This window comes from Neodiprion pinetum, chromosome 6 (genome assembly GCF_021155775.2).
Source record: "Neodiprion pinetum isolate iyNeoPine1 chromosome 6, iyNeoPine1.2, whole genome shotgun sequence".
Lineage (NCBI taxonomy): Eukaryota > Metazoa > Arthropoda > Insecta > Hymenoptera > Diprionidae > Neodiprion > Neodiprion pinetum.
The window spans coordinates 17,179,417-17,192,707 of NC_060237.1; the positions used below are offsets into that span (position 1 = coordinate 17,179,417).

A 13,291-nucleotide genomic window follows, 5' to 3' on the forward strand; every position below is an offset into this window, starting at 1 on the left:
TTAGACGCAACACACCACCATGGCACCCGGAACGGCTACGCGCGCTTACGCGAGGCTCTCAGGTTTGGGGGGCTCGCTGCCGTTGCTTATTGTGTTACAGTTTCAGGGGACGGATGGAAACCACCCCATGCAGCGGAGCTTAATGTTGTTACCAACATAATAGAATTATAATTCAGGGGCTGACTTCTGAAGCCCCCATAAGTATGCCTCTAACCCTACCTGACCTGACCTAACCTAACCTAACCTAACTGTGTGCCTATGAAGTTTGTTATAACTGTGTAAGCGATCGTGTTTTTTAATTCATTTAAACCAAATTTTCAGAGTTAGCGAAAAGTCGCACTTGGTTTTCTTAATTATCTTAAACTAACCTAAACTAACCTAATCGTGTGCCCGTAAAGTTTATTATAATTATCGGAACGATCGTATTCTTTAATTTATCTAAACCAAGTTTTCAGATTTATCCCAAAGTCGGACTTGATTTTGTCCATTTGATTTTTTATACTTTTGATAATTTCTCGTCTCGTCAGTTGTTCAAAGTATGCGATGCGCCTAAAGTTTCGATCGATCAAGCTTGATCAAGAAAAGTTTGAACGATGAACGGATATACGAATGCAATATTTACTATTTTACGCTAATCTCAAATATTAAAAATTTAACCATCGAAACTAAGTATTATACCAGAAATTTGGGTACTCGATAAAAATTGATCAATTTCAATTTTACGTACATATTTTTACGTACTATACTGTGCAAGATCTGGAAATATCTCGTTCTGCGTTATAACAATCGAATAACAGAACATTTAAAGTCTGCCGAAACTCAGATTCGAATGAAGTTTCAAACTTCTCATGAAATTCATCGATCGACACGTTTCACGGAAGAATTCACGTATGTCTTCAAAATGAATAAGACAAACTTTGAAACTGTATCAATTTCAAAAAAACACAGGACAAGTTCATCATTCAGGCAAAATAATAATAGAATCCAACTGCGAAGCGCACCTATACACAAAAAACGGTCAACCGTTCGTCTTGTGAACTGTATAATCACATCAGCTGATCCGATGAGGCTGAAGCTAACAGCCAGAGTTAGCAGCCAAACGTGTAAAACTTTGTGGTAATATCAAAAATAAAGTTCAGTTTTATCCTCGTAATTCTATAAAAGTATCAGGGATACGAGGTATTTAACAATATTTAGATTCTTCCACTTCATTACCTTATGCGAATGAATATTAAAACGTTTGACTGCTAATTCTGGCTGCCAGCTTCTGCCTCCTGCTGAGCCGTATGTGTGTCGATATACAAAGAAACAGGCAGCGACGACTATCTATAAATCGAAATAAGCTGCGCTACTAATTAGTCAAACACCCCTAATCACTAGAGACTGTTAGAGGTATGTGTATAGTATGTGAATATACCTCAATGTATGTATGTCCTGTGCGTGTTTGTGTGTATTTATATGATATACCGAAGCAGCGGAGTAACTTCTCGAGGCTCGAGCAACCAAGATCTAAAATTATCAAACGCTCTCTTTCTCTCTCATTCTCTCTCTTCCGCTTCTCCGGCTTGGCTCTCCGTCCCGTCGCTCAAGTTCGTTGATCGATCGTTCATCACCGTGATCTTGGTATCTAGTACATGTATAGGGCCATGTTTAACTCGACTACGAAACTGGTAGAGATCAATTTGGTAAACTCTGAGCTCCCTCTCAACGTTTACACGCGGTGAAATTATTGCCGCCAATCGATGAGCCTCCGTCGTCACAACTTTATACTGCAGCGATTATACGCACGTATTTACATTTCTGTGCAAGAGTTTTTAGCTGCGTTATGTATATACATTTTACGCGGAGGGCGTAGACGCACACGTACGAATGATGATTTCCTACGTAACCGACGACGCCATGAATAACGCAGACTCGAATGTGCACCCAATCATTATTGCCACACGGTGTGCCAAAGTACACACATATATGTGTATAATAATAGCTGACATGTGTGATTACTGGTAGATTGGGTTAATCGCACTGCCGATCGAAGACACGATCAAAGATTAAATCACACAAAGCAAATTTCTCCAAAAAGAGATATCATTCATACCTATGCCTTTTTTATGAGAATTTGAAAATTACACCCAGTAAGTACATAAAACATGATAAAAAAAACCTGCACTTTACAGGATAAATCAGTTTTCTTCTGCTTGACGTAGCTTTTTTCTTTTTGTTCTTCATTTGCAAAATGAATTCTTTCACATAATCCGCCGCAGGTATGTTTTCCACAAACAAATGATCATCTAGCCATTCGCACAGCTATTATACGTAACGTTTAAAAATGCCGATTTTTGACCCAACTTTGCTGAAATTGTCATTGAATTTTCGAACATGATGTAAAATACATGCCGGTATTTCCATGTTGGATTTTCCACACCTGCTTAATTATATCAAATCCGAAGTGAACAATGACACTTCGCCTCAGTAAAAATTTCGTCGTAAAATAGTACGTGGATTAGAGAGAGAGACAAGAAAACTGCCGGTAGTAGAAGACTAACTATAGTTTTAAATAATGTAAATCAGTGTGTTGTAAAATTATCACTCAATTATACTGACACGCATTTTATATTCCGATGATTTTTCTTTTCTAATTCTCTTCTCTTTTCACCGGAGACTTTATCCTTCAGAAGATCGAAAGGTCGCAGGCAAGCGGGCTGGTGTTTCTCGTGAATAATTCCAGTCAAGAACAAAAGTTGACTTGACTTGAGTTGAGTCGAGTCGAGTCGAGTCCTCGGGCCAACCAGCCAGCTAGCAGCTGGTACTTAAAACGAAACTAACAAGGGAAGAAAAACACGACGACGAGCTCGGTATTAAGCTAATTTTTAATCGCGTTTTCATCGGCTTATTCACGTCGACGACGAGGAGGAGAGCGGGGAAACGGAGGATGGGACAACGTGAAGCGAAGCGAGACGACGAAGCTTCGCATGTATAATAAAATGCTAGTTAGTTGGTTAGTTGGGTAATTTCATTTGTTCGATTCCTCGAACGGCGGCGGCGTCGAAAAGTGTCGACAAATACTACCGACGACGACGGTATTTTTTCAGTTGTTCAAATTCACGTTGTCACGTACAGACACACGTACGAAAAAAAACCACCTTTAGTTATTGTTTTGTGCGCAACCATTTGCGGGATAAATAAAAAATAAAAAATTCAGTTCACGTGGAGGAGAAAATCTGTAAACCAAATGTAGAAAAAATTACACATGGCTTTTCACATTATTCCTCGCGTTATTGCAAATTCAGTACGAGTCTCCGAATGTTATATTACAAGAACGCTTTAGTATGGGAAGATGACAACTTGTGCAATGATCCGTTCGACAAAAACTTATTAGTGTGATTACCTAATAACGAATCTCGAGTTGAAAATGAATCTAAGACGATTCGTTATTCTCATTTAATGGACGAACAATACGTTTACGAATAAGATAAGCGATATGTTTTACAGGGTTTAAAAAGTCGTAAGGATACAACGAATGTAATCGCTTCGAATGCATTGGGCGTACAATCGGATTTTTTCACTTCAATCTTCACATCTATTAATTTTTCCAATTTTTCTTCCTCGTGCGTTGAAAAGGTATCGTTTGGATAGAATTGGTGATGCACGTCGTACCTGAAGGTCCAATCAATCAAACTTGATCGAAAACTCAGGTTACCAGAAGCACCGAGTATGACGAGGCTGAAGTTAGTAACGTTAACATAACGAAGCGTCAGAGAAGGAATCATTATTCCACAATTTTTGTATGACTTTCAAGGAGTTGACTATTTGAAATATATAAGTATATTTTGTTTATCATGGTTTACTAAGCTTCAGACAATCTTAAATGTGCGAAGTAACGATTTTTCCTGAATCATGCATCATTACCCTAACGTTATTAACTTCGTCCCCATCAGTTCAAACGATAAATATTTCCGAAGAATTCAATCTATCCCGGTTAATCATTCGACAGCACGATGTCGTGAAATTACGACTGAATATTGTATCGATTTCTTTCCGATCCAGCTTGATCGAACCTCGGGCTCGTGAATCTCCTTTAATTGGACCCTTCCTCGATGATCAGATCGTACGTCCGATGCATCGTCGAAACGTTTATAAAGAGGCGAACAAACGAGGTTGGGGTGCAATGAAATGCAGAAAAGCCCCTGAAGGTGCGCGTTGGGTACTTCGTGCGCGTACACGCGTGCGCTCGCACGCACGCACGCACGCGGAGGGGCGGAATGCTCGCCCCTCGCTCCGGTTCGGCGCACCCCGTTGTCCTAGTTCATTGTCGGGGAGCCGAGGCCCCTAACCTCGGCACGTTGCACCCCTCCTCCTCCATTTCGCAACCAGTTCCCATCGTCCCCACGTGCTGCCACGCCGCTGGATAACGCACGGCACGCCGCAACGGCACGCAGCGCGCGTTCAGAGACAGACAGCATTATTTAACTAACCGCTGATTAGCTCGAAACCGAGAGTCCGTCGATATCGCGACTCTGCGATTCAGGACGGATTGTTGACGCTGGCTCTGCGCACGAGTCAAGTTCGCATCCCACTTCGCATTCGATTATTTGTTGTAACGAATGACGGATGAATACTATCCGGTACAGGGGTTCGGTAATCGGTCCTCTGTTTGCGAGTTGCTCAATTCTGCTGTAGGATTGCCGTCATTTTCTTGTCTCCAGATATATATGCGAAACTCAACGTTTCTCTTTCCTTCTGTCCATATATTCGCCGCTTAGAACTCCAGAACTACCGAAGCGATCTTGATTTCATCTTTTCTACGGATAGCTACAACGTCTGGACAGATTTTAGGCTATATTTCGTTATAGACAGATCAATGGTCTTGGAGATATAAAGATTTTCGTAAACCAAGTCGAAACGGGATCACACACTTATGCGAACACCGACCAAACTCTTACAGATATAGAAAAGTTATGCTCAAGGAGTTTCAACGTCTCGACGAGCTCTACAAAAAAAGTCCAGGAGAGCATATGGCTATGGCTGATAGTTTTGCCACAAGAAACATTTGAAAATATTCGCAGGCGTAACGGCAACAAGCTGCTAGTTTCTTTCACAAACAATTCACCCCGATTTTACTTAGTTTTTCAGTATCAAAATGATACTACAGATTTGGAGATTTCTATTTTCTGTGAAATGCGTCTCGATCGCGATATTTTTGAATCGAAACATGTGTATTTGTTGACGAAATACTTCTCGTCAAGTTTGCAGACGCGCATAAATGGCTAGGAGGATAATAATCTAGTAAATCGTTATTGCTGACAAGCAAATAGCATAAATTGCAAGTTTTTCGAACCATATGCTTGGTTTAAATTCATACAAACTTCTTCAGCAGTTTGTACAAAATAAACGGCAATCTTCAATGAGTGAAATTTTTTTTTCTCTGTTTCAATTAACATCTTACCGTCCCTTTGCAAACGTACGAGCGATGGAAGGAAATTGAATTTCAGGATTGTGTTTACAAATGGTTTGAAAAACTTTATTACGGATAATTACACCGCAAGGTTCAAGATTTTTCACCACTTCAAAATCAAATAATTCACAATATCTGATTGAATTTTGTTAAATTCCATTTCTCTACGCTACAGTACCTGGTACAAATCGACTGTTTTGTCCGATATACAAATCAAACTGTATAATACGTAATTTGACTTGACGGCTCACTGATTAATTAAATTTTCACAATACAATGAAATCGAATTCCCCTCTTCAACACTCAGAGACTGCGTAGAATAATAAGCTCCGGTTCAAGTATACAGGCGTTTGAAAACTGGAGCAACAACATTGTTTCGAATATTCATATAAATACCCCAAAATGCTTCGAAGTTCAACACGACATGGTTATTATCTATATTAAAATGGATTAGGTTAGGTCAGATTGGGACGCGCCAAGTTAGATCAACATAGGTTGGTTCGGCGTAAGTCGAGTTGGGTCATGTTAGCTTGGGCCGGGTTAAGTTAGGTTAGGTTAGGTTAGGTTACTCAGTTTCAGCCAAGGTATTCAATGCCTGTGAAATTTCATATAATCTCACGATGAAAAAGCCACGTTTAAAAATGCGACGGTAAATTCATTTGTACGCCTATTGCGTTATCCAAATAAAAACCGGAACAAAAATTTAAATATTAGATTTTCGCGCCATTAGTTTTGATCCAACCTTACCTAACCCACTTCGACTTCTTATTGAAATATTCGTTCTGCAAGATTCGGTCCGAATAAGACGATATCAACAAAATCGAAACAACATGTACTACGGTTGAAGGAAACTATCATGTCTGTAAAGGTTTCGGTATGGCCGAAGATCGTAATTTCAGGGCTTTCTTTCTTTTCCTCTCACCCTCCGCGGAAGCCGAATGCGGACAAACAACGGTAACAATAAACAAGCAAGTTTTAATCCGATCGGGGAGAGTCTGGTAGATTAAAAAGCTGGCGGCGCGAAACGTTTCGACCTCCGATAGGCAGGCAGGCAGGCAGGCAGGCAGGCAGGAAGAAAGAAAGGAGGAAGAAACCGCGGCGGTTTTTCAGGCACTCCCAGCGACGAAGCAAAGGTGTGAGCGACGGCTGGGCGACGCGACGCGGCGGTTCGTGTTAATATACCTACGCGCGAGGAGCTTGACGTCGGTGAGGCGGTAAACTCGGGATTACGAGACGCGCGTCGTTAAAGGCTCGCGAATAATTACCACGCAACGAGCACAACGCTGTCGGTGGGACAGCGACGGAACCGATGAATAATAAAGATGATACTCACTGGATGTCTGGCGGCGGCAGCTGCGACAACTGCAGCGGCGTTTATTCCAGCACTTGGATACATCTTCCAGGTTTTTAACAATCGTAAAAAACACTCCCGTCTCTCTGCCCCGCCCCAGGGAATCGCTAATCCTGTGTCTCACAGAACTGGCATCACCACTCGCACCGCACTTTAATTTATATATCACACTAAAATCCAAACGGAGGATCCTGCTTTTCTCGTTGTTACTCTTATGCCCCTGCGAGCCATTCACACAGCCGAAAACACTCTTTCCCTCCTCTGCCTGGTTATTTACATCCGGTGTAATCCCTATCTCTCCTCCGATCCGTCTTCGGGTTTAAACGCGGCCGGTAGTATTCTTACGAGGCACTCCAGTATTCGCGGTACGTCATCTCGGACGCGGAACGACGGAACCGAATCAAATAAAGAAACAACAGACGATCGCACTCGCCTCACTTACCTCGCGTCGGCGTAAATAACAAAAGACGCGCGCGCATCAAATATTCGTCGACGAGTATAATCGTCATTCGATCAACCACCACCACCGACAACGATATCAATCAATTCATCTCGCACCGGCTTAACGCGCCTCGTTCGTTTTGTCGAGCATGATAGACTGACTGGCTCGGAGCGTGAAACGCGCGAGAATCAACCTCTCGCTGGGACAACTTCGGAGCAACTGACGGTTAACCGAGTGGTGGGGATAACCCCCTCCCCCTCGGCCGTCACTCCGCGCTCCCCGCGCCCCTCGCCCACCGTCATCGCGACGAACCCTTCGCTCCGCTGTTGCTTCTCAACCGTGGTTTTCCCTCGTTCCCCTCCAGCACTTGCTCGGAAGCGGTGCTCGTATTAACCGCCCGATACCTACCTACCTTCTTTAGTCGCGGTATTAAATTAAAAACTAAAAACCTTGCCATGCCGTATGCAACGACCCGCGTCCGCGGTACCGAGGACGGATAAAAGTTGAATAATATCGACTCGGTTTTATTCTCTTCTTTCCATCTCTCTCTCTCTCTCTCTCTCACTCTATCTTTCTCTATCCCTGATTACGATTCGTCAACATCAATCATCATAAATTTCAATCTCTCCTTCCACACATTTGTCCCACACCGGCGAGCGGCACCGCGCGTCGTGTTTATATATCGATTGTTCTTACCACTCGTGTTTATTTGGTTTATTATTTATTTATTTATTCTTTATGTTTTGATGCACACACTTGTTTCACCTCCGTCCCTCTGTCTCGGCCGTTATCTTAATTGGAAATTTTTACCGTCGAAATGACCTCATAGTCAGGAATCTGCAACAATCATTGTCTTCTTTCCAGTTACAGTTTCTCACAGGCGAGCGTGTAGTAATGTACACCTCGCTAATGGCCAAACGTTGGCGTGTCCCAGGTAGATATGTACAGGATCATGGTAGGTATAGGGAAGACACATAATTATAATAATCGGAAATTTTTACACGGTGTAGCGTAAACTGCGAGGTTGGTTGATTTCGAATCGTGATTAAAAATGAAGAAAAAAAGCGGGGCGCGGGGAGAGGAAAAAGGGAAAGAGAAAATACCGACGGCGGGGGTTTTCGGTAACGCGCACATATTAGCGCAGCGAGCCGCGCAAACAAATCGAAGTTTTTCGCAAAATGGCCGTCACCAGCCTGACACGGATGCCCGCATAAACTCTCTCCACTCGTGATTTCCCTCACTTCCCCCATACCCTCCGCAAATATGGCGCCTCCTCTCCGCCCGTTTTACTCAACCCCTGCTGCCGCCGCTACAACCCCCGTGTAGGATGGGGCCGCGGCGATATGCGCGCGCGCGCTAAGCGGACCTGTGTGCGTCAGCGCGTGTAGAAACGGGTAGTAGGTAGGTATGTACGTACATACGTGTACGATGGTGGTACATACCTATCTACCTACCTACCTACCAACGCGAGTATCACGCTACACAGGGAGACCCGAGCAGTTTCCTACTTGATTGCCGCTATCGTCTGCTCGCTCGTAAAGGAACTCCACGCGGACTCCGATGCTGCTTCGACCAACCGTTTCGCTCCCTCGACTCTCTTGGCCAATTGGATGCGTCCATGCCCCACTCTCGGCTGTCGGGACTCGCTTCCGCTGGCAAAGAGTCGAATGAAAACTCACCGGCGGCCAATGGGACCCTGCCTTTTTCCATAACGGAGTGACAGCCGCGTGTTCGGTCCGCGCGGACCGAGCCCGCTATATACACGGACGGAATGAAGGTGCCATGCGAAGCCGCAGCGAAACATGAAAAATAGGGGGCTACACGGGGAAAAACACGGCCAGGGGCTTCGCCCGACTCCGACGAGCCGCGGCTGAGGCGAAGCTACCCGGTGAGTGAGTGGGCCGGGGATGGATTCCCCGATTCTCCGGGGCGGGAGATGGGGTTGGAAAAGCAACATAACGAAACGTCGATCGCATTATCTAGGTTAGGTGGGCGGCAGACAGGTAGAGTATATCCCCGGCGTATACTCGACCCTTAATCTGAGACGGATTTTAAGCTCCATTGTCACGATTCACGGAAGTTGGCAGACGCGGCGAGGCGACGCCGAGGCGCGGAACAAAGCTCTTCGCCTGCAACAGTCGGTGGTTAGCACCGAGGGGAGTGTTGGTCTTGCCGACTTGAACATGATCTTCGACGGGCGCGGATGATTCGACGTCCGTTGCACTGCCGCGCATTGCATTCTCTGCGCGCATGCGGCGTGTGCGTGTTCGCCTCATCCGCGCGTGTGTTTAAGCCACGGGGAGGTGTTTTGTTTATTGCAAACGCTTTTCATTGCTCGTTTCTTGCCGCGTACCACCTTTCGCCTCGCGGTCGGTTCCCTCTTTTTCGCCTTGTTTCGCGGTAGGACAAGCAAAGATGCGCGGCCATGCGGGCAGAGTCGAGTGTTGGCGAAGCTGTCGGTTGTGGTTGTATGGAGCTGCCGCCGCCGCCGCCGCCGCCGCCGCCGCTGCCGCTGCCGCGAGTCGGTGTGCACGACGCCGTGTTCGCTCCTCGGTATAGAGGTACATACATAGATGCGTGTCTCCTTCGTTCTCGAGCGCGGTACGGGAGCGAGAGCCGGAGAACGTGGAGATGGAGAGAAAACCCGATGCGGTCTGGTGGCTAACCGCACAGCGGTTCTCAACTCGCGGAGGCCTTGAGAAGGCTCACGGCGTACTGCCGCGCAGTCAGAGGTTCTTGCCATCCTTGTAAGACTCACTTGTTGTTGGAAAATTTATCGCGAACGGTCGATTTTTTTTTCTTTACCGCTGGCTTATACCGTCTATACCGTGAGGAAATGGGGAATCTTTACAGTCGTAGTGATCTACTGCGCACGCGCAAGATACTTGAACACTGTAATTGGCTGGCAATATCGTTGTTTCAGAGTTCGCCGGACCTACCCAAATCACTACATAAACCATAGGAAATCTGATTAGCCGAAAAAAAATCCTATCGCCAACGTAAACTTCATCATCCGCGTTTGATAGTTAAAGCTTGAGTCGGCCAGCCTGCGTGAAAGAACAACAATGCTCGCGCACGCGCAGTCTGTCAAGTCTCACCATTTTCAGTCGATGTACGAGAAAAAAAACTTTTGTCGACTTCGTCGGATGTGGCCATCAAATGTGGCGGAAGGAATTTTTTATTCATTCAAATAAATCATATTTTAGTTTATAACTGCGCACAAATTCCAGTTATAAAGTTCCTTTTCAATCATATCAAATAAAAAAATATTTCGTTTCAATTTGATCGTCATATTTGATAATATCAACAAATACTCTCTATGTATGTATACCTATATGTATATACATCGGTAATCAATGGTAAAACTGGTGGTTCTTTCATCGATTCATTACTTTCAATTGAAATTACCGATTTTAATAAATACCTAACCCAAGAATAGAGACATATGGAATAGATATCAAATACAACAGTGATAAATATCATGTGGAAAATGCGAAAAATTTTTTTTGATTGATTTGAAAAACTACGTAAACGTAATATAATATCTAATAATAAACTTAGATCAAGATTTCAGCAACAAATATGATTGTAAAGAGATTATTTTATTACCATGATCAAAGAAAAATCAAAATAAGCGAGTTCAATTTTGTTGATTATGTTTTCGTAATGTGAATCGAAATAGGGCGAAAAAAACCAGAAAAAATTTTTGGCCGAGCAATTGAGAGCCTAAGTGTGTTACGACGTACGCCGAGAACCCGTTTAAAGAGTTTCTCGTAGGTTCCGCGCCATTGATGACTACCGCGGTACGGTAGGTCGCATTTTTTTTTTTGAACACACTCAAATATCGAGCGATCGACCATCGTGCACAGTCGCCTCTTGAACAGTCCTTGGAAAACAGCGGTGAGAGACCTTCTTTCGGCTGTCGAGTTTCTCTGTGACGTCGTGAAAATAGCTCGGAAAATAGTGGGTTTGCAATTTGTCAAAACGGCGGTTATACTACCTTCCTCCGCCCCTATTTCGAACAAGCCAACTCCACGTTGGATGACGCCGTGTCATGTGCATGTTTATACATGTGCGTTATACGTACCTGTGCAGGTATATTTTTTCACACAAGGGGTGTCGTGTTTCGGAAGAGTCGGTCAATTTCTAAGCACAGAGAGAGGTGTGGGAGTTTCGTAATAAAATTCTATGGCTTCGCGTCGAGCAAAAAATATGTTATAAGTCTCACTTGACGTAATACGATTTCTGTAAAATGTCCAAAATGCGAGTTTTGTTTGAAATCTAATTGGTAATTAATGTTGTAATCATTATTGGATTCATAGATTATTTTCACTATCCACGTCAACGCTTTGATTTTACTCGAAAAAAAGCAAAGAGGTATCTGATTGCGATTTGTCAAGAACAACGAATGATGAGTTGGTGTTATCGAGGTTGGCCGTCGAATGAGTAAAACAAAAGTAAGTAAACCTACTGGTTGAAGAAAAAAATCGCGGTAGTTTAAGTTCAGTGAAAACAACACGAATTTTATATCTTTACTCTTTCTGAAACAATAAAACTTGTGCGTTACAGGTATGAACATCGTTTTATAACTCTCTTTATATTTTTCGAGTTATTCACAAAGTTCGATTGAAACAGAACACCCGGTACATGTATAGCGACGTATTCTTACAGGTCGGCTGGTTTATCGGGTAGTAAAATTCTGCAAACTACCCAACGGCAGACTTTTAGCTTACCTTAAATTCCCCTGCGAAACCGGTGCTCTTGCAAGGTATATGTACACACACAGATACGAGTATATAGACGGGTAAAGGCGGACAGGTGCAGGTGCTCCATTGTTACGATAAACTCACTACCAGCTAAAATGCATTATACATATATACGTGTATTACCCACCAAATATTGTAAAATCAGTTGTATACTACCTGTGGCGAGGAAGATTCCGTTGTTGCTTCAGGTAAATGCGGAAGGCATCACCGATTGATATTTAAGAAACTAAAATTAAGCCGCAGTGTATTTAATTATGCAGTAAAAAATGAAATAAAGAATATAACTTTTATCACATGTGGTTATATTTATTGAATTGTATTATTTTTTTAACTGTGTGAATTGTGCGAAATGAATTGAAAAAAACATATAAATCTTCGGATTTCTTTTCTTCTGCCAATTTCCGCCATCATTTTCTTCGACTTACGAGAGAGGAGAGTTGACACGAATTTATCGACATTTTATCAGTGAATAAAAAATACCACCAGAAGTCAGCAACAAACGTCCATCAGAAATTGAATTATAAAGTATCCCTTGCACTAAATTTTTCAAATCAGAATCCATAACCGACTGTACGAACTTTAATAGAGATAGAACCTCCCCGAGTGTGGAAAATCAGTCTCGAATAAGGCCTCAGTAAATTCAACTAATTAAAAAAGCAACAAAAGATTTTTCAAGTCAGATTTAAATACTACGTCCGAAAATGTATGTACACATTTTTTGTAATCCAAAACAATGACAAACTATCGACTTGTTTAAAGTGCGTGCTCAATTATTACCCCTTGCTTAACCCAAGGTAGCCAACTCAAATGACCGTGCCTTGTTTCAAGCATAGGACACGGATATGGTACCTACAAGCATACGCAAGGTCAGTATTACGAGTACAGAAATATCGCTTCATCTCTCTCTCTCTCTCTCTTTCTCTCTCGTTCTCTCTCCTTGAAAGCACACTGCACAATGACCACGGTGTCACGAGGCATATTATACACCTCGTATAGTGTATGTGTACACCAAAGCGTTAATTGAATTAGTCGGTCCTTTCCACCCCTCTCCGTCCCGCAAGCCCTCAACCCCAGCCCCACGCAATTCCCACCTCCTAGAAATTTTTAACGGACGATTTGCCTCGGGTCTCCCTTCAGACCGAGTCACTTATCCAGTTAGTTACCCTCGCTCGGCTGTTCGACATTTCGTCACACCGAGGGTGGCCTTCGCGGGCCAAGACGAGGAACGGGTGACCCTGGGATGCGTCTCCGGGTCCCTCGCCCTCCTTCGCCGTCGAATT

At 43.5% G+C, this 13,291-nt stretch overlaps 1 protein-coding gene across 5 annotated transcripts in view; it reads right to left on the reverse strand.

The window, feature by feature from the left end:
* The window catches only part of LOC124221456 (protein groucho-like), a 133,180-nt gene that overhangs the window by 89,766 nt on the left and 30,123 nt on the right, over window positions 1-13,291 (reverse strand). For 3 of the 5 annotated variants that reach the window (XM_046631510.2, XM_046631508.2, XM_046631506.2), the window contains exon 1: window positions 6,786-7,449. The exons of 1 other annotated variant lie outside the window; for it this stretch is intronic. In XM_046631510.2, the coding sequence (XP_046487466.1) occupies window positions 6,786-6,848 (63 nt within the window). In that variant the 5' untranslated portion in view covers window positions 6,849-7,449. Of the gene's footprint in view, window positions 1-6,785; window positions 7,450-13,291 lie in introns of those variants that run through there. One more of the 5 variants, XM_046631513.2, reaches the window with a different exon arrangement.